This window comes from Bos mutus, chromosome 19 (assembly GCF_027580195.1).
Source record: "Bos mutus isolate GX-2022 chromosome 19, NWIPB_WYAK_1.1, whole genome shotgun sequence".
Lineage (NCBI taxonomy): Eukaryota > Metazoa > Chordata > Mammalia > Artiodactyla > Bovidae > Bos > Bos mutus.
The window spans coordinates 43,507,038-43,531,637 of NC_091635.1; the positions used below are offsets into that span (position 1 = coordinate 43,507,038).

At 47.7% G+C, this 24,600-nt stretch overlaps 2 protein-coding genes across 8 annotated transcripts in view; both read left to right on the top strand.

The window, feature by feature from the left end:
* NF1 (neurofibromin 1) overlaps window positions 1-5,174 on the top strand; it is a 257,559-nt gene extending 252,385 nt beyond the window's left edge. For all 7 annotated transcript variants that reach the window (XM_070390401.1, XM_070390396.1, XM_070390403.1 and 4 more), the window contains one exon: window positions 1,518-5,174. In XM_070390401.1, coding sequence (XP_070246502.1) covers window positions 1,518-1,660 — 143 coding nt within the window. In that variant the 3' untranslated portion in view covers window positions 1,661-5,174. The remainder of the gene's footprint in view (window positions 1-1,517) is intronic.
* A 13,638-nt stretch (window positions 5,175-18,812) lies between these two features.
* RAB11FIP4 (RAB11 family interacting protein 4) overlaps window positions 18,813-24,600 on the top strand; it is a 101,069-nt gene continuing 95,281 nt past the window's right edge. Inside the window, exon 1 of the mRNA XM_070390405.1 lies at window positions 18,813-18,977. Within this exon, the coding sequence (XP_070246506.1) occupies window positions 18,819-18,977 (159 nt within the window). The 5' untranslated portion in view covers window positions 18,813-18,818. The remainder of the gene's footprint in view (window positions 18,978-24,600) is intronic.

Sequence of the window (24,600 nt, forward strand, 5' to 3'; positions counted from 1 at the left end):
AACGAAGGATATGTGACTCCTAGAAGGAGGTCATCACAGAGCCATTTTCTGTTCATGAGCCAACAGACAGATGTATGGATCTTTGTATATTTTCAGTCACATAAATACTTTTTGACTTGAAGTACTATTTTTTGTCCAAAAATAGAAATTTTTCCATTCTCAAATTTACTCTTTATTTTAAAATTCAGATGGTACAGATAAGAATAAAGTAGGGAGTTCCCCACTTCCATTACAAGGCACATGGGTTCGAGGAACTAAAATCCCAAAAGTCACGTGGCACAGCCAAAAAAATAAAAAGAATAAATTAAAAATTACCTGAAATCATACCATCCAGTAATAATATATTTTGGCAGATGTTTTCCCAGCCTTTTTTTTTTTTTCCTTCCTGTACCTGGATTTCTTTTCCCCCTACTCCCAAATTATGGTCATTTTTCTATATTACCAAATATCAATCATTTGCTACATTTTGTTACATTTTGCTACAAATGGCTTAAATTTTGCTACAAATGACTAAAATACTTTTTGCTTTGCCGCCAGTAGTTATGCCAAAGGTGGGTATAATCAGTCTGATTATTTTAGTAAATTTTATTAAAGTGTAACAGAAAAGCACACATGATAAATTGCAACCTAATTAACTTTTAAGAAGTAAACATAGTTAAAAATCCAGCATCCAGATCAAGAAACAACATCACCAGCACCCCCAAGAAGCCATCCTCATGCCCTCTTCCAGTCAGTCCTTCCCCAGAGGCAGCCACTATCCTGTGACCTGTCTAATCTGAAATCTTCACTCATCTGATGGGTAAAAATATACCCTGTTTTTCGCTTCTTGTCACGTTATGGAGTTACTAACCAGATCATTTATAAAACACATTGTGGGGCCCTGTTTGAGGAGGTTTAATCTCCTCTGTGAGAGAAGTAAATGGCAACTGTTAAGGTGTAGAACGGAAAATGACTTGGCAGAGTTGAAAAGATCAAAGCAAAAATTCTGCTGTATGACCTTTGGGATATATTATTTTCTTAGTAAATATTTGAGTTCCTTTGGGGTAGGCACTATGATTTTGAGAAGAAAAAGCATCTCCCTTTCTTTGAAATGGTATATTTCCGTAGCTTTTGCAATTACAGAATATATCCTGTGTATAAACAGCTAGTAAGGCTACATGGGCCCTCTGCTGGAAACTTCTGGTATGATTTGGAGGAAGGCATTCTAGTCTGGTGACTGCTAGCCTTTCTTTGATTCAGCTCAAGCCTGCCTGCCTTTGGCTTTTCCTTGCAACTTCTCTGTTTTTTGTTTTTTTTCTTCCCCCTTATGCTATTTTTCTGCTATGATAGCACATTTTGCTTAACAAAGTGTGAGGTGTGTAAACCTCAAGATCTTTGTGAACACTCTAGCAGTTGACTGTTAAAATGAATGCAAAAACAGTAGACCAGGTTGTATCTCATTTACAAATTGTGGGATTCAGTCCTGGAGCTTAACACCAGAGGAGAAGAGGGTAACTGGCTGCTTCGTTTCTCTCCAGGAATCGACAAGGAGAATGTTGAACTCTCCCCCACCACTGGGCACTGTAACAGTGGACGAACTCGCCATGGATCCGCAAGCCAGGTGCAGAAGCAGAGAAGTGCTGGCAGTTTCAAACGTAATAGCATTAAGAAGATCGTGTGAAGCTTTCTTTCTTTCCTTTTTCAAACAGACTTAACTGACACGGGCTCTTCACTAGTGACCCCTCACCACCGTGCTGTGATGCTGCACTTCATGTTTCTAACGAGCCCATCCAGTCTACCATGTTGCCAGATGATCAACTCTTGGAAGCGTTGCCTAAATTTAATGCTGCTTTTTTCTTTAACTTTTTTTTTTACTTTCGGTGTGTCTGGTTTAAGCAAGTGTTCAGAACAGCTGCAAAGAGAGTGGGCAGTCAGGACACTTGACCTGAGAACATCCCAATTGTGAGAGGATGAATTCTTGAATACTGCTACTACTGGCCAGCTATGAAAGCCATTTGCACAGAGCTCTGCCTTCTATGTTTTCCCCTTCTTCAACATACAAAGTAAAGTGTTAGTCTTATTTACACACTTTTCGAGATAGAAGTTTATGGGAGAAATAATATTATAACCCCAGTATGTTTAATCTGACTTTTAGCTGTGGACTTTTTTTTACCTTACAAAACTGAAGAACCATAGAGGTCAAGCCTCAGTGACTTCACACCATAAAGCCACAGGCAAGGTACTTTGGGGTGGGGGGGAGGGTGGAGGGATTTAGTATTTTGTAGTGGGTTCTTAAGAAATACTAACACTTGAGTATTAGCAATAATTACAGGAAATAAACATAACCACATATATCTTAACATTACTGAATTAAAGAGATGAGTTCTGAGGCCTTATCCAAACTCAGTCATCCAAGCTAGTTTATATTTTTCTCCAGTTGATTATCTTTTAATCTTTAAATATGCTAAAAGTCATTTTTTTGTTTTTGTAAGCCAAAACTATACTAAGTATAGTAATTATACATTTTTCCCCTCCTCCTCTTCTTTCCTAAATAATTCTAAGCAGGGTAATCAGTGAACAAAGTGTCGAAAATTGTTCCTAGAAGGTAATTTCGTAGATGGTTGCATTAGCTCCATACAAAATGGTACGTGACTATTAGAGTAGATGATGCTTTTATTTTGTTTAATATTTTTCCCAGAAACATAGAGTATGGTGTATATTATCAAAAATTTTTTTGATGAGATGTATTTTAAATGTCTTGTAATCTTTCCTCTCCCCTCCAAAAAATCAGGAATCTCTTTAGCAAAACATGTCGGTTCTATATGATAGAATTGCATTTAATCACTGTGAAAGGACTGGCCAGCCTGCGTTATTATGACAATAGGGGACCTTAAGAGCTGCTGCTATTCCGAATGGTATGGGTTATCATGGCATTGGGGTTTCCATAGTAATGCAGATCCAATTTCTTCATGGTACCTGCAGTATGCAAAATAATTTGACTTCAGTGACTATATTAGTATCTGGATGTTCCAATTTAGAACTAAACCATATTTATTACAAGCAGATATTATCCCGCTATTCCTGGGCTCCCTTTATATGTTAAGATGTAATGGCTTTGGGAGGGGAAAAGAAACCTTGGGGAGGGGGAGTTTCCAAAAGTGCTGTTTCATGAGTGGATTTCAGTAAATTAAATTCCACAGCTAAATCAATAAATAATGGTACATTTAAGTGTTCTGATTTTAATAATATAACACATTTCACATTTATCCACACAGTAACAATGTAATATGTTAATGTAAATAAAATTGCTTTTGATATTCAGAAATAACAAGAATTTAATTTTTTTAATTTGTTTACAGTCCTGGGAAAAGTAAGAACCATTTGCCAAAATGGGGAAAAAAAAATTTAGTGCTAGTAGTTACTTTGACCCTGAATTGTTGGAAAATATTGAAGATACATGCAATTAACTAAACTTTTACTTTTAACTATTGTAGAGGCTTCATTAGAATGGAATGTTGTAATAACAGATCAACTAAGATGATAAGGAAGTAAGACCAGAGCTGAGTTTAGAAATAGATCTTTAACAGCCTGGTGCCAAGAAATGCCAAGCTGCCGGTAAGGTCCATGTCTTCCCACAACCCAGAGCTTCTGGGGTGGGCACCCTGGCTCCTGGAATGTGAGCTTTTAATACTTTTGGTTCTGTGTTTTTCCCTCTTTGTTGGTTGGTTTGGTACAATGACCATGGGTAGTGTTATGCTATTTTGCTTCTCCCATCAAAACAAAGAAACTTCCAAAGCTTTACCACTAAAAAATATTGATCTTTCCATAAACAAGTTTCCCAGGGTATGTTATTTCTTAAATTTATTCGTTAACTTCCCTCTAGTGTAATGAAGGGAGTGAATTCACTTGAAGTACCTCATGAAATGATCTGCATTGCATAAATCAGAACTGAACCTTCTTTGAATTGCAGAAATACTTTTGACCAGTACATCCTGGAAATTTGAAAACTTATTAAGGTTTAAGGTTCACCTTGTTTAAAAAACTTCTGACTTTTGAGGAAAATCTAGCTTTCCAAGAAACTAAAATGAACATGAGGTAAATCTCACCAATATGTTTTCCCTGGAGAAATGAAACTCTTTTTTAGGCCTCATACTTAGAACCTGCACAAGAAATTCTGAAGTTTACAGCAGGTTGCCTATTCTGCATAATCTGATGTAAGTTCTGTAAAGTAATTTGTTTTGGGTTTGTAGATGTTTCCCCTGACTTTTTAAAAAGGAAAACATTAACTCACCATTTTTTGTCATGATCTCCCTGCTTTATCAACCCCACTGTCCCAGGGGTGTGCCCTTCTTTGCCAGCCTTGAGACCTGGTTCTCTAGCTTTGGGGGACATGGCCAGTGCTCTCTCCTGCATCCACGCAGCACCTGTCGTTACCGGGGCCGGCGCCATGCAGGTCCTAGGCCAGGGCTGAGGACACCGGAGAGAACGTCCAGGGGACGATGCCCTGGGGGAGACGGAGTGAAAGCCGGCAACCCACCCTGCTGAGTGGGTTTTAGGGTTCTCAGTTTTGTTTTGGCTTTTCTGTTTGTTTTCTGGTTTTGTTTTTACATCCCACCCCTAACCCAGGCATAATGAGGCATGTCTTATTCAATGTTATGCAATGGACTTATAAAAAATTCACTCTTAGTGTCAGCCACACAGTTGTTTTTTTTTTAATGCAGTATATTCACCTGTAAATAATTTGTGTAAAATTTGACAGAAAAGTATATTTACTACACTGTAAATACATGTGATGATATATTGTATTATTTTGCTTTTTTGTAAAGCAGTTAGTTGCTGTACATGGATAACAAACAAAAAATTTGATTATTCTCGTGTTAGTATTGTTAACTTCTTCCTGCGACTGCGTTACATCATTTAAAGAAAATGCTGTGTATTGTAAACTTACATTGTATATGATAACTTCCTCTCTCTTCTGTTCAGGCCCAAACTCTGGCAGTTCCCTTGTCTACAGCCTCGTTAATATTGTAAGCAGTTGTATGCCAGCAGGAGAAATACTGCCCAACAGACAAAATCCACCATTGTAGAGGAGAACTGTAGAAATCCATTTCAGATCACTGTTGTTCCCGTCCCATTCTCCTCCCTGTGTATGTACTCCTCCCCCTTTTTTTAAGTAAAATGTAAATTCAATCTGCTCTAAGATGTGGGGAGTTATTTAATTTCTTCACATGCATCAGCTCTCTTTTCTTACTTGCCCCCTACTCCTCCCTGATCTTTTGAAACATTAAAGCCATTTCCTTTCTTTTGGTAAAATAATTTTGGTGAAATGCATAGGGGAGAAAAAAGTTTCCCTTGAGTCTGAAAATTAGACTGATAAAGATATATTGATAGGAGGAAAGCCTACACATGTATTTAGTATAAATTTTACATGACAGGAGCCTTCAAAAAGAGATGAGAAGAACCCCCCAAAAAAAGAAACAGTTAAACCTGAGTATTTCTATCCTAGGTTTGATGAAGAGTGGGCATCATGTAGAAATCTCATAGGTCAGACTACGAGGTAAGTGCAGTAAAGTTGGGGAACCCAGCAAGATCTATTCCAGTTCTCCAAGTCCCTCTGTCTTCAGAGATTTGGATGCTCTTTCCACCGGGGTTAGGGAGGGCCCTGCCCTGCCTCTCAAGTGAAGGTTTTATGTGTGTTTCAGAAAAGGATGAGAGGAGAAAGGTCAGAGAAACCTTCCTGCTTCTGCAATTTTCTCAAGCTCCTTCCTGAACCCCATCAAATGCTTTTTTAGGGCATGCCAAACTGAAGGGTAACTCTGCTTTCTGAGTGAGGCTGAGTTTAGTTCTTTTAAAATGAGCAATCAGAAATGCCAGGACACCCTGAGATCAACAGAGGCCTTATGTTAGGACCCCACAATTCTCTCCAGCTTCTCAGCTGTCTCCAGCAGAACCTTCCCAGACACAGCATGTGTATTACCTCATTATGCACGCTACTCCCAGATGGAGAAAGAATGCAGCCTAGACCCTGTGGCCAGGACAGAGCTGATCCTTACGAGGGCAGCAGTATCTGTTAAATTAGACAAAGGGCTAAAAAGACCGTGAAGGAGACATCTTAGGTCTGAGCCAAGTACCGGTCTGTTCATAGGAAGACACAGGAGAAGCAGAGGAACCCCATCTGGAGCACTTGCTAGCACTCTGGGCCCAAACCTTCAAGGCAGAGTATATGCAGGAGGCTCCAGGGCTGCCCTGGGAGGGAGGGAGGGGGAGAGAGAGATTGTGTGTGGGCCAGGGGAAGGGGGACCCACAGGCCTACGCACTCTCGAAGCTTCAGGTAAGTTCTCTGGCCACTGAGGCTTAAAGACCACTGGAGTAGAGACCAGAAAACTCAAGTACAGTTGATCCTTGAAAAACAAAAGAGTTTGAACTTCAAGGGTCCACTTGCATGCAGATGCTTTTTAATAGTAAATACTACAGTGCTTCATGGTCCATGGTTGGTTGAATTCAGGGATAAAGAAGGATAGCAGATGCAGAGGGGACCAACTATAAATTATACGCTGCCTTGTTCAAGGGTCAGCTGTACAACAAATAACTTTCTATTCCCTCCAGACTAAAGCATCACAGTCAAAAGTAGGGGTGCCTTTGGGTAGTGACCATCTGGACCACACCTCTCCATCCCTGGACAGTAAGCTGCTCGAGAACATTGACAGTATCATCTGTCATTCATGGGGCCCATGCTCACTTTTTTATCTGCACAGTTTTGTTTTCTGGGACAGTCTGAGGCTAGTCTGCCAATTTTGAACTCTCTAGCCAGAAAAGTTGATTCCCAGGGGGGTTTGGGAAGGGCAGAAAGGTACTAGAAAAACAGTAAAAACTTAACCTGTAACAAAGAGGTAGCTTCACAGTGTTCCTTTTTCCAGAAAGTGGCCCAGCCCACCCCCATGCCCCTCCTATGACACGTACCCTCACCCCTAGTTCTCCCTTGATTTCTACCAGTGAAACAGCCTGCACACTGCCTGTCAGAACAGCTGGCACAGCAGCGTCCCAACTCTGTCAGGGGTGGTTGCCCCAAGTGACCTGCCAGGCCTGTCTTCGTTAGAGACTCGGCCTTCTTACTGAAGTAAGTTCCGTGTAAGACACTTTTAGCTGCCAGCTTACAGGAAGCCCTCTTATAGTGTTGATTATGTTTCTAAAAATACTAAGCCACACTGCAGCAATGTAGTCCCCTTAGGTTTGAATCTCACGTTTTGTTCTTTTAAAAAGTTCTAGCTAATCATGAAGGGGATATTTCATAATGTGAAATTATAATTTTAATAGATTTGACTTTTAAGTACCTTCTAAAAATCCATTTATACCTTGTAGTATGTACATATTGTTGTTGTTTAGTTGCTAAGTCGCTATGTCCGACACCTTCGCAACCCTGTGGACTGTAGCCCACCAGGCGCCTCTGTCCATGGGATTTCCCAGGCAAGAATACTGGAGTGGGTTTCCATTTCCTTCTCCAAGGGATCTTTCTGGCCCAGGGATTGAACCCACGTCTCCTGCATTGGCAGGTGGGTTCTTTACCTATTGAGCCACCAGGGCAGCATGTACGTGGTCCATACACCACATATATGTATACATGTATGTCTAAAGTTTCCAAAGAAGCATCACACATTTTATTTAAATGGGGTCAAATTACCTTTATTCTTTTTTATATTATCCCCAAAAGATTGTACTGCAAAGTTGTTTAGGTCTTTAGCATGTGTTTATGCCAGGAGTCAAGCTGTCATGATAAAGAGAAGCCTATGGAGTTACGTAGTTGAGAACTTCCCTCAAGGGGGCCACTTCCTCCATATAAAATAGAAAAGTCACATTGAAATCTTAGTAGGGCCCTTTCCTGGTCAAAAGTTCAGAAAGCATTGCCCAACAACATGTTTCAAGGAAGAAAATGTCAACAGAGATAACCTCAGCTGATACATTCATTTGTTCAGAAACATTTTCAGTTGGTTATAATCGTACCAAGCCCTTTGCCAGGCATTGCAGGTGCCAAGAAAAGAAGAAAGCTTGGTCTGTGCCCTATGCGAGATCACAGTTTAGTGAGGGCAACAGCCACAGAGCCAGTGAGCACAGTGGGTAAGGTGTGGACCGAGGAGTTGGGCCCTGAAAAATTACCAAGAAGTGTGTCCAAATGAATATGTCCACTGAGAAGTTGAGAATAGGATTGTGAAGTCTTGAATTATGCATAGGGTGTCCCTGAGGCTCAGGGACGATCTTGCCCAGAGAGCACGTGTAGCAGAGACGTGTCCAGGCAGAAGGCAGTGCCCCAGGAAGGAGACTGGCTCATTCTGTTTTTATTTTCCTCCTTTCTTTTCATCCCACTCTGGGAAATGCACCCTGATCTTGCATATTTAATAACTCCATGAGGGGACTCCCCTGGTGGCCCAGCAGCTAAGCTTCTGTGCTTCCAATGCAGGAGGCCTGGGTTCGATCCTGGTAGGGGAACTAGAATCCCAAAGGCCGCAACTAAGAGTTCTCATGCCACAACTAAAAAAAAAAAAAAATCCCTTGTGCCACAGCTAAGACCTGATGCAGCCAAATAAATAAAAATATTAAAGCTGCCATGAAGACCTGCTATAGCCCCAGAGAGCAAAAACAAAGGTACTTTCTATTTTTAAGCCTGGCCAAAGTCAAAGTAGGATGAGAAACTGATGGTGAGGGATGCTACCTCCCCAACTTGATAATTCGCAGATGGAAGGCAGAAAGGATTAGGTACTTATGCCTTAAGCAAAAACAGTATAGCCACTCACCATATACTCATATCTAGGCTTCTACAGGAGACCAAAAAATTAGTTCCCATTAAAATACTGAGTCTGTCTGAGTTTACAGCATTCATTCATCCAGCTGACATGTATTGGGCCCCTTGTTTGCAAGGAACTCCAGCATCAGCACCTCTGGGAAATGCTTTCTGAGCCCCCATCACCCTTCTTTTGGTCCTGTAACTGCTTCTCCTTACAGTGTTGTGGTCATCAACTGTTGCTAACTCCCTGATTAGACTCTGGGCCTCCCAAGTACAGGGACTATGCTTGTTCAAGGAGCCGGGGTTGCTGAGTAACACCTTAAGGCTCTATGTTATCAGGGAACTATACAAATAGGATAGGAAGAAAGACTCCATGCACAATTGCCACCCCCATGCACAAATCCCTACCAAAATGGAGATGTCCTGTGTATTAATATAAAGACCTGTTGAAGGCGAATCCAGACTTTGAAATTTCACACACCAGTAAAATTTTGAAGATGTGTTTTGTTAATTTATGCACTTTGAAAACAATTGCAGGAACAGTCTTTTTATAATAGGGCATTTCAACCCTCAACAGAATAGGGAAAGAGGGACTCATAAGATGAAAAATATAGTTCTTTAAAAGGACTTGATTGTGCTTTATTGGAAAGTCACTGTGTTGTCTTTATTTTGCTCGTGCTGGTGCTGATTCAGTCTGTCCGACCCGGGGCTATAAGGAGAGGAGTAATTGGAGAGACAGACCATGGACCTGGATGGGAAGAATGGATATTAGAGTGCCAGCTGCTCCTTTGGGCTTCCCTGTAGCTCAGTCGGCAAAGAATCTGCCGGCAATGCAGGAGAACTGGGTTCGATTCCTGGGTTGGGAAGGTCCCCTGGAGAAGGAAATGGAACCCACTCTTGCCTGGAGAGTCCCACGGACAGAGGAGCCTAGCAGCTGCAGTCCATGGCATCACAAGAGTTGGACACAACTCAGTGACTATACCACCATCAGTTGTTCCCAAACTAATTACTGATACCATGCAATTCCAACCAAGATCCCTACAAGAAGAAAGTGTGTATCCAAACAAAATGATCCTAGGGTTTACCTTATAAAATAGACAAGAAAGCACAGCTACAAAATACAATTAAAAGCATGCATAGAAATTTTCCTCACTAGATAATAAAACAAGATATTTTTAAATATTTAAAACTGTGATGATGGTAATTAAACTAGGTAAATAGAATGGAACAGACAAAAAGAGCCAGATTATGTTAATGGTGTTTAAAAAAAAAGCACCAGAAACCCCCAAATTTCATTGACTCAAAAGCTTCCTCAGCCCTCTGCATGTCCACCACTGGTCAGCAGGGGGACTCTGCTCACTGCAGTTTCTTGAGCCCCAGAGACTGATCAGCCACCGTAGCAAATGAGGGAAAGAGGGCTCAGACAAGCACCTCCCAGTGCCCCTGGAGAGATGGAGATGTTCCATATCCATGCCACAGCCACACGACGGCGTTGTCAGACCCTTGAAATGTGAACACTGAGACTGAGGAGCTGGCTTTTAAATTATAATTTAAACAGATCTGGCAGCTAGTGGCTACTGGATTGGACAGCCCAGCATCTGGGGCATCTCATCAGCAATTAAAGGCCTGAGGCCAGACGTGCAGTCCCTTCTGCTCACAGTCGCTGCCGGAACTTATCACACAGCTCCACAAATCCCAAGGGTCAGGAAGAGCTGTCCTCTTCCATCCAGGAGGAGAGCTGGAAATGTTGACAAGAACATTGACTCCCACACACGTGTGCATGCTAAGTCGCTTCAGTCCTGTCTGACTCCTTGCGACCCTGTGGACGGTAGCCCGCCAGGCTCCTCTGATCATGGGTACTGGAGTGGGTTGCTATGCCCTCCTCCAGGGGATCTTCCTGACCCAGGGATCGAACCCACATCGTCTCCTGCACTGCCAGGCAGGTTCTTTACCACTAGCGCCACCTGGGAAACCTGTTTCCCACAATAGGGGAGGATTTTGTACACCTAGAAGCAATGGGGAAAATGCTTAAGATTACACTTTCACTACCTAACCCATGAAATATCCTCTTGTCTCCCTTCTCAAAAAAACACCCAAATTTAAAGGCCAAGAAAACAGGGAGATTATTCTCGTTATAAAGAGTTCAGGGAGCGACTTCCCTGGTGGTTCAGTGGTTAAGACTTTGCCCTTCCATTGCACAGCGTGCAGGTTCGATTCTTGGTGGGAGCATTAAGATGCCAGATGCCTCAGTGACCAAAATACCAAAGCACAAAACAGAAGCAGTAACAAAACTCAGTAAAGACATTAAAATGGTCCACATCAAAACAATCTTTAAAAAGCATTCGTAAAAACCAATTTTAAGAAAAGACCCAAGCCGGGGGGCAGGGAGGGGAGGGGTGCAACACAGAATGGGCAAAGGACAAAAGGGCATGAACAGCCCGCCCACAGAAATGAAATGCTGTACCAATAGCTAATTGCTGTATGATGGAAAAGGTCATCACGCGCAGAAGTAAACAAAAACTGCAAACTTGAAACGGGGAAGTACCACCTTCATCTATCAAATTAGCAAAGGTGTATTTAGTACATACATCTTTAGTACAGTGCTGGCTCAGAGTGTGGTGTGATGGACTCGCTCCTGCACTTGACCTCATCTTTCTGTATCATTAGCTTTAAACATGTCCACACCATTTGCCCCAGTAATATCATATGGTCTAGTCTAGGTAATAAGTGATTGGAGAATTAAGACTTTCATCAAAGTACTGTTTATAATACCAAGATATCTGGAGGCAACACACAGATGATTTTTTTGCTAAATCATCTACATTCATCCAGCACTTTGTGGAAACTGATGGGGCTTCCTTATGCACTCCTTAAAAATGGATTTAGAGAATAATATTTAAATTTGGGAGGAAACTTTCAATAGAATCAAGAGTTAAAGGTTATATATGAGGGTAAATCCCCAATCATGTAAAATATCAATGTATTTTACACATAGGAAACTAGTTATAAATAAGAAAAAGATGAAAAGAAATAACTGTGGTTAGTTTTTGTTTATTTCTCTATATTTTACTGCCTTTTACATTGAGTATTATTACTTTAAAAAGTCAAGTTGTTTTTAAGAGGTGTAGATAATGCTGACTTTCAGTTCTACCGAAAAGGTATTTGTAATAGTATAATTTATTCAGGTATTAACAACTGCCATCCTTTCGATGCTTTCTACCTTAATGTTTTTCCTTGTATCAAAAAGGTAGCTTTTTATCTAATTTAGATTCCAGAGAGCTGGGTCTGTTTTTTCCTCCAAGGGGCATATTTGCCTACCTGAATCCCAGCGGCTCAGGGATGCACCTGCCAACTTCATGGACTCCGAGAGAGCATGCCAGCCCCCACCACCCTTCACTGTGACTTTATTATTTCTGCTCACAGCTTACAATCTTTCAAAGTCAACAAGGCTGACTGGAAATGGTCCTGGACCTCGGGCTATTAAGGAGCCTATAAATTTGCATATTGTGTGCATCACACCATGAAGGTTGTGCACTGACCACAGTGCTGCCATCTCCCTCCGGTGCTGGTTCCCCGCCCCCACTCTCCCCCCGCCCCCTGCTCTGACAACACTGCATCCACCTGCCTCTTCACCCGCAGCTCTTCACCCTGCAACTGTGTTCCTGAACTTTCTCATCTGTTTACACTGTGTGAAGTGCCACCATTTCACCTCCTTCCTCCCCTCCAGACCTGGCAGCGCTTCATCTCTGCACGGGATTTCAGTGCATTCCCTCCTGGGCCCCTGCCTTGGCCCATGGCACCACCACCCCCAACACTGCACCTGAATTAGAAGCCTGGGAATTATCCTACATTCCTCCCCACTCACCACCCGCCCCCACCACCACATTGGATGGTCACGAAATTGCACTGATTGTGCTTTCTGAAAGTCCTTCACCATCCTCATCACCTCCCTGACTGTTGAGGGGCCCAGCTTCTTGGCCTATTTACAAGAGTCCCCTAGCCTGACCCAATGCCCCCCAGTGTACCACACTCTACCCCATCATGGGTACAGCCAGGGCATACTTAAGGTCCTCCTCCTCACCACCAACACACAAAGTCCAAGGTCCTCGCCAGGATTCATGTGGCCACTATTTGACCCCTACCTGTCTTTTCAGGCCCATCTCCTGTGCCAAGCCAGCCTAGCTCCAGCCATTCCCAGCTCGTCAGCTGGGAGAACGAGCACTGAGATGACGGACTGTTTACACATGTAACCTAGATATTGCCAGTCCCCTCCCTCTGCTCTTGTTTTCAGCCTGAACAAGAACCCACTCTGACACGTAGCCTGGCACCATCTACCCACTGAAGCATCCATTTGTTCTAAACTTTACTGATGGCTTTACAGGGAGGTACAGAGATTCAACCCACAGCGAGAACCTCACAACCCTCATAGAGATGTCATGTGTGTGTGTGTGTGTGTGTGTGTGCACGATCAGTTGTGTCCTATTCTTTGTGACCCCATGGACTCTAGCCCCCCAGGCTCCACTGTCCATGGAATTTTCCAGGCAAGAATACTGGAGTGGGTTGCCATTTCCTTCTCCAGGGGATCTTCCCGACCCAGGGCTGGAATGTGTCTCCTGTGTCTGCAGGCAGATTCTTTGCCACTGAGCCGCCTGGGAAGCCTAGGGCACCTTGAAGGGCCATCGCTGTCTCGCAGGAGGGGCTTCTCTGTTGGCCTCCGCACATGCACGCTCCCAGGCTCAGTGGCTTCTCTCACAATGATTCAGGTTTGTTCAGCTTCTCCTAGACAGGAATCCTGAGAATGGGATGTTTTGTCCCCTTGGATCTCACGATTCTCGGGGCAGAGGATGCTGTGCAGACACCAGTTCCTCCCCAGGGAAGCCTAACTCGTCTTCCAAGAGAACCTACCCCCACTCAAAAGGCATCTCCAGCAAGACTTTGTTGGGCCATTATCCCTGCTCCCTCAGGAGCTTACATCTGTCCTAGGGGGCTGTGCACTGAGGGTTGTTGGTTGCTCGTTATTAATCTCACCCCCAACCCCCTGGGGGGCCAGGAATCCGTGAGACAACTTATGTTCCTGATGCCTTGACCCTCTGACTCTTATGGAGTTTTCAAATCCAGGCGGCATTAGTTAATAACTCCTGTCTAGACATTATGTGCCAGAAAAAAATTTTTCACTACCATTTACATCCAGGATAGCCCAAGGAAGAGGCCTAGTATTTCCTAGGAACTCCCCAGAACCCACAAGGAAATGAGCTCTGTGAAGTCAGAGAAGTTTTCCATTTTGTTCACTGATGTATCCCCAGAGCCTAGAACAGAGCTTGGCATACAGTAGACACTCAATACCTATTTGTCAAGAGAAGGTGTCTAGCAAAGAAACGCAGCTTCTAAGGAGAGTTCTTAAATTTTAAAAACCTCCCTGGAACAGCAGGGGGCGCCAGAGAACTGGGTCTGTCCTGGGGGAGGCCGCCAGACAGAGTCCCAGAGCCCTCTGTGGCTTTGCTTCCTTAGGCTGGGGCCCTGTGGGGGTCCCTTCTAAACACTGCACCTCAGCTTGTTCCACGAAGCCTGGGAGGGCTTCACCCCAAGGTGACCAAGCCATACACCTAGTGCATCATCCTCGTTGGAGGGAGTCCCAGGAAGAAGACCTTGGCCTCTGCACTCCAACTCTTTGCAACCCCACAGACTGTAGCCTGCCGGGCTCCTCTGTCCATTGGATTATCCCAGCAAGAATACTGGAGTGGGTTGCCGTTTCCTCCTCTAAGAGATCTTTCTGACCCAGGGATCGAACCTATGTCCCTTGTGTCCTCTACAATGGCAGGCAGATTCTTTGCCACTGAGCCACCTGGGAAGCCCTCTGAATGCCTAAATCTCAATGACCCTGGCTTGTCCAGCCCCCACCCCAGCCCTCAGCCCCCAGCCCCTATTCCCTCCCAGCTGTGAATTCAGCAGGACTAGATGCCAGGATTTTTGTTTTCTTTTGTTTTTAAGCTTTTCAGGTGGAGATGGCAGAATTGGCAGTTGGAGCTTTAGCCCAGAGATTCTACTCTAGGACCTTCTGCCCCAAAGCTTCCGTGCAGAAAGGAACACGATGGGAGTTAGGAGGCTTCGTAGGCCGTGGTCCTAATTCTGCCACCAAAAGGCTTTGTGACCTTGGAGGAGGGGGGTTGGGAGAAAGGTGTCTCCCATCTTGACAGTCATCTGCTTTCTGAATGTCAGGCCTTCTGTGAAAACCAGGATCCCTCCTCCTGTATCAGTCAGGGTGGGGCCATTACCTTTCAGTAACAAATGGACTCATACCCCACCTAATCTCCCCAACCCCCCCTCCATTCCACAGACTATAACTGAGGACTCTGGCATTTCTTTTCAGCAGAAGGGGCCACAGAGAAGGCTGGGCACGTACTGATCTGAGAGCACTTCCAGCAGGTGAGACTGGAGGACTTCTGGTAGGTGAGCCCAAGACAGAAGGCCGCTTCCTAAACTGTGAGCCACTTCTAGGATCCATTTCTGAGGCAGATGTGGAGCCTAGTTGGGTAGAATAAGTACAGTTACATTCTTCTTAGAATCCTGGAAAGAATGTTAGCAATCCAACGAACCCACGTGCTTCTGAGGGTCAGAGAAGCTTGTGGGTAGGCACCCAGAGTGAGTGACACCCCAGCCGGGACACCCCTCTGGACAAGGAAGGACAGACGGGTCTCGAGATGCCCTGCTCACCCCAGACTCACCGAAGTCCTGCCAGGATCCTCAGCACCAACCACCACCACCACCCCGCCCCCTCAGGGCTACTGCCTCTGGTTCTGGGGACCCAGGCATTAGAAGAAGGTATTAGACCCAGGTATTAGAAGACAGGTGAAGAAGGCCCATGTGTTCACACCCCCTCATTCCCCTCCAGAGCGATAATTATTCATGGTTAAAAACAAACAAACCCGCAGGTTGTGAGCAGGAAGAAACTGTGAATCCTGCCCCATTTCCACATAACATGGACAATGAATTCAAGGCCTAGAGATGAAAATCAGAAATGCTTCCCCGTTCATATTAGCTCCCAACCTCTCCGTGCCAACACGTATCATAATCACATGGGCCAAGTACATGCCAGGCACTGTGCCAGCCACATTACATTCATTTCCTCACGTGGGGCCCTCTGTAGGTAGGAAGCACTATCCCCACTTTACAGATATGCACACTGAGGCTCAGAGAAGTTAACTCATTATAGACTCAAAGGGCTAAATGAGCAGCAGGACTTGGTGCGTGGCACCACTGTTTTGGATTCCAAAGCCTGGCTCTTAATAATCTGTAATAACCTCCCCATGATATTTATACCATTATACTAGTTTCCTGTGGCTGCTATAACTACCACCAACTTGGAAACTTACAACAGAAATTCATTCCCGCATAGTTCTGGAGGCCAGAAGCCTAAGATCAAAGAGGATCTAGGAAAGGTTCACATCCTCAACTCTTTCAGATTCTGATGGCTGCTGGCATTCTTGGCTTGTGGCCACACCCCTCCAATCTCTTCCTCCTGTGGCCACATTGCCTTGTCTTCTGTTTGCGTTAAATCTGCTTTTGCCTCCCTCTTAAGAGGATACTGTGATTGCACTTAGAACCTATCCAGCTAACCCAGGAGACTTTCCAGAGCTTTAACTTCATGACACCTGCAAAGAATCTTTTCCAATAAGGTCATTTACAGGTCCCAGTGATTAGCACATGGGTATCTTTTGAGAAGCTGTGTTTCTGTTTACCACACTATATGTGCCCATTCTTTCCCTAATTTATTCCTTCTCAGACCTCAGTTGTGTGTACTGGACATTGTGCTAGGAGCTGGGAACTAAGAAATCAAGAGAGAAATGACATAGTCCCTGCCTTCATGGGCCTTGTGGTCACTGTGTCAACTCTCATATCTACTTCCCAGATGTTCTCGTGATAAATAACAGGAATAAGAGACATCAGGACAAGTCACAATACATGATCAGGGAAGGCTTCCTGCAAGAGGTGCCATTTCCATGGAATCTGGAAGTATGAGAGTTGGCCAGAGGAAATGGGATGGGGACAGGGTAGGATTGAGCTGTCCCAGGAAGAGGGAGGCAAAAGGAGCTTAGATGCTCTTGGATATGGGGAGGAGAAGTGGGAGTCAGGGAGGGCTCCCCTGAGGAAGGGACTTTTGAATTTTGTGTGACCTTGTTTTGGGGGAGAAGAACCACAAATCTGGTTTGGGCTTTGAGCCTGGGTCACCTGGGACTTGTTCATGCTTGGGTCTGAGGCCCCACCTCTGCCAGCTGAGATTTTTCAGCTTCCCTGGTCTCCTCTTTTGGGGGATTTGATGCAGGGAGAGCTCTGAGAGTCATTTCTACAGCTTCCAAAACAGGGTAACCCAGCCCTGCCCACCTCCCTTCTGTCCTGAACCTCTTGGGAAGGAGAATCAGAGAAGCCACATGGCAGCCCCTGAGCAGGGTGCACTCACAGTTGAACAGGAAGACCACAGAGGGGGAAACTGAGGTCCCCCTTCTCTTCTCAGGAAGAGAAGCCACACAGCTCATGTGCAGAACTGGGCCTCGCTCTAGCCTCCCTGTCTAGGTCCCTACACTGCTCGTGGCTCCTGCCGATGATGGTGTAGGTCCCCATCTCCTCTGGGCAGGGGCTTCCTCCTTGCCTAGAGATGAGGAACAAGAAGTGATGAAAATACATCCTGCCCTGGAGAATTTCCCAGCATGCCATGGGGGGAGATGGGCAGCCCACCAGACAATGACAAAACTAAGTCGGCATCTGGACTTAGGGGGTCAGAAATCAGAGTAACAGGCAAAACGGAGTGCTATCAGGGAAGGCTTCCCAAAGGAGGAAACCTCTGAACTGAGCTGGAAAACTTAAGCGGGTGTGGGTTCAGCCAAGACCTGCATTTGGGCTGGGTACAACTCGTGCCACAAGGGCCCTGCAAGCTGAGCAACAAAAAGGAGAGCCAGGCCAGGTTCCGCAGAGCCGGGGGCGAAACCGGGAGTCGAGGAGCAGGGATTGGGAGCTAAGCAGGACTGGGAGGAGGCTAAGGTCCAGGCCTGGAGGCTGCCATCAGCCCCAGGGCCAAGACTGTCCCGGGTTCTCAGCTTGAGGGTCCAGGGTGCGATAAAGGGGTGAGCGTGGGAACTCAAGGGAAGGGAGGGAACCTCCCCAAGATGCTGGGCGGCCCGGGCAGGCCTTGTGGGCAGCCCTTGCTTTTCCTTCCTCCTGACTGCTCTGTCTCCCCTTACCCGCTCCTGTCCCAGGGTCCCCGCTCCCGCTCTCCCGGCCCTTGCCCAGCCCGGAGCTGGCCCTGGGTTCTGCTGGGGAGGCCCGTGCTGATCTAAGCCTGGAAACTATTCTTTAAGGGGCAGCAGAGAGGAGGGGAAGAGTAGAGGGCCTAGCTCCATCCCGCTCCAGACTGGCTAGGAATCCTGACCTGGCCCCCCACTGGCTGAGTGGCCTAGGGCAAGTAGTTCCACCTCTCTGAGTCTCAGCTCCCTCTTCGATGAGTGGAACAAGTCCAGCGTGCTAATACAGGAAACCCCTAGGACATACTGAGCGCTCGGCACCGCCGGCGCCCACAAAGGGCGCGGTGAGCTGGGATGGGTTGGCGTCTGGTGGGGGGCTGAGGTGGGGGAGAGGCGGCTGGACCCCAGCGCGGGTGGTCCGGTGGTGGGGATCGGGCTTCCTCGCGGACTCCTCCAAGCAGGGGCGGGGCCTTGGGGCCGCCCTGGGTTTCCGGGCGCGGGTCGCACACCCACCCTCCGGCTCTCTAGGGGACGGGACGAGCTTGGAGCGGTCCAGGGACCCTGAGCCTGGGGGCGGCGGCGGCGGGGCCGCGCAGGCGGCCGCCCTCGGAGGCGCGCGGCTCCTTTTGTCTGCAGCCTCCCGCTCCCCCGCCCGCCCCGAGCCGCGGGGCTGCGGCGCCGCTGCTGACACGGCTCGGCCGCCGCCGCCACCGGGCGGAGGCTGCGCGTCGCAGCGCCGGGCGGAGGGCGCGCGGCGATGGCGGCGGCGGCGGCGGCGGCGCGGGCGGGCGGGCGGCGCGGGGCCGGGGCTAGCTGCGGGGCCGGCCCGGATGGCGGGCGGCGCGGGCTGGGCGGGCGCCCCCGCGGCTCTGCTGCGCTCAGTGCGCCGCCTGCGCGAGGTGTTCGAGGTGTGCGGCCGCGACCCCGACGGCTTCTTGCGCGTGGAGCGCGTCGCGGCGCTCGGACTGCGCTTTGGCCAAGGCGAGGAGGTAAGGGCCCCGCGGCGGGGGCGCCCGCGCCCCAGTCCCCCCACCCCCGGCTTCCTCGCCCTTTCACCTGCCCGCTCCCAGTCCCCGGCGGCGGCGGCGGCTGCAGCCCGGAGGCATCCCGCCGGACCTGAGGACTTCGAGCCCCGGGGCTTCCCCACCCTGTCGGACCCTCGCTTTCCTCCATTCGCGCAGGTGCTGTGAGTGTCACCATCACGCCCCGGGGTGGGGGGCAGGGAGGGCTTCTCTGCCCACCTTGCTTACCCCGGGCCCTGAGGGTCCCTCTAACCTTTCTGCAGCCTACTCGGTGTATGGGGCGGGGGGAACCGTCAGGTTCTAGCTCCGGGACCCCCTCCACTGCCTACCCTGCGGAGACCGAATTGCAGAGGTCCGGTGCAGGAATCCCAGGACGGGGATGGAGTAGGGGGGAGGCACGCGCCCCACTGGGCCTGGCCGAGGGGAGGAGAGGACAACTAGGGGCGCTCTACCGCCTCGGCTCCTTGACTGCACCCAGCCGGCCTGGAACCTAGCGGGAGGTGTCTGCCTTCGGCCTTCCTGGATTCTCAGCCTAGCGCCTGGTGACCACCCCTCCTCCCCGCACCCTGCGGGCTCCGAGGGGCAGGCCTGACTGGCAGCTGGCTGTGGCGGCTGCGACAACCCTGCCACAGCCAAGCTGGGGAACAGCAGCTGAGCAGTGTCTGCAACGGGGAGCCCGCGCGGATTTGGGGAAAGCAGAAACAGTGTTAGCAGGGCTGTGATCCGAGGGTGGGTGCTGCCAGTGGGGTGGGCAGAGACCAGTGTCCTCTCATGCCATGGAGGAGAGGTGGCTATGTGTGTGTGGCGGGGGATGTGTAAGGCTCCTACCTGGCAGGAGAGCATCCCACACTCCTGCTACTGCCCACTCTGAAATGGTCAGGGCACGAAGCCTTGAGTAGTGACTTTCCAAGGCCACCTGAGGCCTCTGGCTCTGTATCGGCACTCCCTGGCCTTCTGTTCCGGGAACAGCTGGGGCCTAGCATTCCAGAACATGGGAGAAGCCCGGCCTGGTTAGGCTGGATCCATGCCTCCCTGTCACCTGGGAAGGGGGAAGATGATAGATAATCATCTGTTTGTGGTCACTGGGCTGGGCCAGGGCCTGGGGGTCCCTGGGAGCGATAGGTGGAAGAGGATGAGGCAGGTGTCAAGTCTGAGAACTCAGGTACCCCATGTAGGAGAGGCCCATTGCTGCCCGCCCTTTGGAGCCCAGGCTCTCCCTCTGCCAGGATCTGCTCAGGGCGCTTTCCTGCAGCCCTTTGATCCTTCTTCCCAAAGGCTGGTCTGACCCCTCCCATCCTCTGAGGCAGGCTGCAGACCCCAAGCGTGGGGAGAAGCTGCTGGCCCTGGCTGCAACTGGAGTCCCAGAGCCGCGGTCTCAGTGGTGGGAAGAGCTTCCCAGCAGGCTCTGGCAGGCGGCCACGTGAGCTCTTGGTGAGCCCCTCACCAGCCCCACCTTCTCCCGGAACTGAACAGCTCCTCTTGTTTGCGCTTCTGCCTCTTAACACTCTGGAGCCAAACCTGCTTGTCACTTAGTCATCGTGGTTCTGCACAGGGACTCACATGGGTCTCACTTCTACGTGGCAGTCTTTAAATGTGAAAACAGCACTCCTGTCCCCTTCCCCCTCTCTCCCTCCCATCTTCCCTTCTCCAGGCCAAATACCCCCTATTCTTGAAGCCCCAGGCCATTTCCATAGGCCCTGGCAGGGGCCAAACATCTGGCTTCCAGCCCTGAAGCCACCATCAACTGTGTGACACTTTTCCTTGTAGTAACATGGAGGGGCTGGACCAGGAGACCCCCGGGACTGTCCCAACCCCAACGCATCACACACAGCAGGTGGCTTGGGGCGATGCTGTCTTTTGAGTGGTGCCCTCAGGTTAAGTTTCTGGCCACTGAAATCCCTTGGGATCTTTCTTAGCAACCCGTGCCAAGCCAGGATGCCCCTTCATCCTGGAGGAGGATCAGTGATTTTCTTTTCAGTGTGTTTGTTTATTTAGGGTCTTGGTTGTGCTGGGTCTTAGTTGTGGCATGTAGGATCTTTGATTATCCTTGTGGCACACGAGTTCTTTATTTCCAGCCTGTGGGATCTGGTTCCCTGAGCAGGGATCGAACCTGTGCTGCCGGCATTGGGAACGTGGAGCCCTGATTTTTCTTTTTAAAGCATAATTTTCTATCATTACAAAATCAGTTTATATGCACTGTGGGAATAGAAATATGGGCAAGCAAAAACCAAAGTGCCATGTTCCCATCCTCCCAGGTAGCCGCGCTGTGACACCTCGCTCACATCCTTCCAGAGCTGTTTCTATGCTTATATGTAAATTTTCTCCATAAAATGAGGTCATGCTGTGCATACTGTCTTGTAACCTGATTTTTTCCCAGTAAATGATCAGCACTTTTCTGCTCCAATAAATTCTCATCTTTATTATGCATAACTTATTCAGATTTCCCTATTTGGCCCCAAAAGGCCGATCTGTGCTGTTGTGTTCAAACCGCTTTCCTCACCAGAACCGTGCACTGCATCCAGTTGTTCTGACCTCTAGGCCCTCTCTTACTTTAATTCAATTCTTTTTTTTTTTTTCAATTTGAATAATCCTGACTTGTTGAAGAGATCAGGCCTGTTGTCTGTGTCAGTAATTTCTTGGATCTAAACCTGTAACGTGGACTTTATTCCTGTTGAATTTCATCTTGTTCATTTCATCCTGTTGTAACAGACAATAGAGAGAATTTATTGAGTAGGCCAAAAAGTTCATTCGGCTTTTTCCACGCAATGTTACAGAAGAACCCGAACGAACCTTTTGCCTCCCCGATACAATCCTGCATTTGTCACTCAGATGCTGTGCTCCCTGCTAGTTGGAGAAGTGGGTGCTTCATGTCTCCGTCTCCCAGGCTGGTTGTAAACCCAGGCAGGACCACGGACAGAGCCTTGTAGAGGTGGTTCTGCTCACATAGTGTTAAGAACTGGGATCCACAGAATTACATTTTTCAGCCCTGCTCACTGCACACCAAATTCACAAATGCACACCTGTTTTGCACTAAAAAATAGGAATGTCATTTCCCCTTCAAAAAACTACGTGTTCTGACAGTTTCTATCCCGTTTGTTTAAAAATCACATAGAAACCTTAATTTCCCAAACCCCCAGTGCCCTAGAGTAGATTACTATCATTCATTAGAGATGGAGTTCAGTAAATTTATCAGAGCTGATTATCCATATTTTATCAACTACACCCAGAAATACCAGGCACACCAGAATCAAATGCTTTGCAAAAGTATGCTAAGTTGCAAAGTATAAAACAGATATCTATGAGGCCATATTGATATCAGTAAGTGATTTAATAAATGAATAAATAAATACTAGGGAAGTCTCCTGTGTGGAAATTAAAATAATTTGTGTAGATAATTGTCCATCAACGAGGTGGAGCATAATCCCCCACCCTTTAAGTGTCACATATGCAGAGTGACACCCCCTAAAGAGCACAGTATGGAAAGAGGGGGAACGGCCAGCTCTTCAGTGGAGAATCCCGACACACACTGCCTCAGCTGGGTCACCAAGGTCAGCATCAGGCATGATAAGTCATGTAGATATTAATAGTATGTATCCTTCATACGATGTGATGGGAGAGGACATTTACCCCTGCAGTCTCCCTCCCAAACCTGTCACCCTGGTCATGAGAAAACATCACACAAGCCTCGATGGACAGACATTCTTCTACACAGCACCTGCTTAGTCCTGCACACATTTTTCAAATTCATCAAAACCAAGGGAAGTCTGAGAAACTGTCCTAGCCATGCAGAGTCTAAGGAGACATGACAGCTGAATATAATGTGGTGTCCTGGATGGGGCCCTGGAACAAGAAGAGGACTTTAGGCAAAAACTAAATGGCAACCCACTCCAGTATTCTTGCCTGGAGAATCCCAGGGATGGGGGAGTCTGGTGGGCTGCCGTCTGTGGGGTCGCACAGAGTCAGACACGACTGAAGGGACTTAGCAGCAGCAAGGATGTTTGAGTGAAGACAATTGTTAATAATAATGTTATAAATAATATCAGGTTGGCCTCTGGTATTCCCCTAATGTATTGACTTGGGAATCATAGTAGAAAAGAGAAGACATTTCTATGAAAACGTGAGTCATATGTGAGATACATAACTTGACGTTTCTCAGAATGTAAGAATGGGGGCAGAGGGGAGGAGACCCAACACTGTCCCAGCCCTGGAAGTCTGTACTAAGTAGGAGGGGGACCTCTATGATGAGGATGAGAAATGATGGCCCAGTGCCCTGAACTCCTGTTGACTTCTCATATCTTGCTTTTGTTTCTAACCTCGCTAGGCCTTTGTTTGCTCATCCATAAAATGGGGATGATAACAGGCTCCATTCCATAGCATTATTGTGGGGCTTGAACACGTTAATATGTGTAAAGCATTCAGTGTCTGCATGGAGTAGGCCCCCTGTCAGAACTGCTGCTACTCTTGCTTTTTTGTAAATACTTGCTAGCATCTTTGAGAGGCTGTTCTGGGCTGAGGGGTTCTTGGGGATTGAGGTCCAGATCTCTGACCAGTCCCTGGTGCTCTGGGCACACGCTTCTTGTCCAGCTCTGAGCTTCTGGCTCTGAGCTGCAGCTGTAAATGGAGGTGTCTCGGGTCAGATCCAGGTGCTCCCCCATATAACTTGGTACAGACAGGAGCATCCATGTTCGTGGGTCCACTGGTGTGGGGTTGGGAGGGGGTCCTGCCCCAGCTCTGGCACGAGCATGCGTGTGTTGGGGGCTGGGGAGTGATGAGGGCAGGTGCTCCTTTGCCTCCTGCTGCAGCGGCCCCCGTGGTCACCCCCACCCCAGGGCCCGGAGCATCCCACCAGGTTGAGCACAGGGGAGCCTGACAGCTGGCTGGGGTTGACGGTTAGAGGTGGATGAATGCAATCTGGAGTGGGATGGAAGGCAAATGCCCATTGGCCTAGAAACAGTGAATGTCATGCCTGGGTGAACCGCTGTCTTCAACATGATTGGGTGAATGCTCTGAAATTTTTATAGGATAGTCTTAATGCAAATACCTTTCACATTTGGTGGTTGTCAATACATGTGTCCAGGATTTTAAAAAAAAAATTTTTTTTCCATTAATATCTTGCATACCTATTATATGTCAAAACTCCTCCAGGCACCAGGACTCAGGAGTGACCTGGAACTCACATGGGGGAGGGGCTGGAAAGGAAACTAGCAAAGGAATGGCAATTACTGTCTGGTGGAGTCAGGTACTAGGAAGAATCAGAAAGTACTGAGACCAGAAGATTTTTGCCCTTAGAATGACCGTGGACAGCCTCTTCTCTCATAGACGGACATTTAGATGGAGCCTGGAATGAAGTGGGGGTTGTGCCTTGCAGAGATCTGGAGAAAGCTGATCCAGGCAGAGGCAGGAGGGGTCCCTGGAGGTTTGAGGCACAGCAAGAGGAGTGAAGGGAGGGGGCAGGGCTGGGCAGGGCAACCTGTGGGGAGGCTGTCTCTCCATCCACGTGAGACTTGCTGGAGGCATGGAGCTAGGGCGAAGCAGAAGGGACGCGCCTGCAACTGAATAATAGAGCCCATTGGAAGTGGGTGTGAGAGGA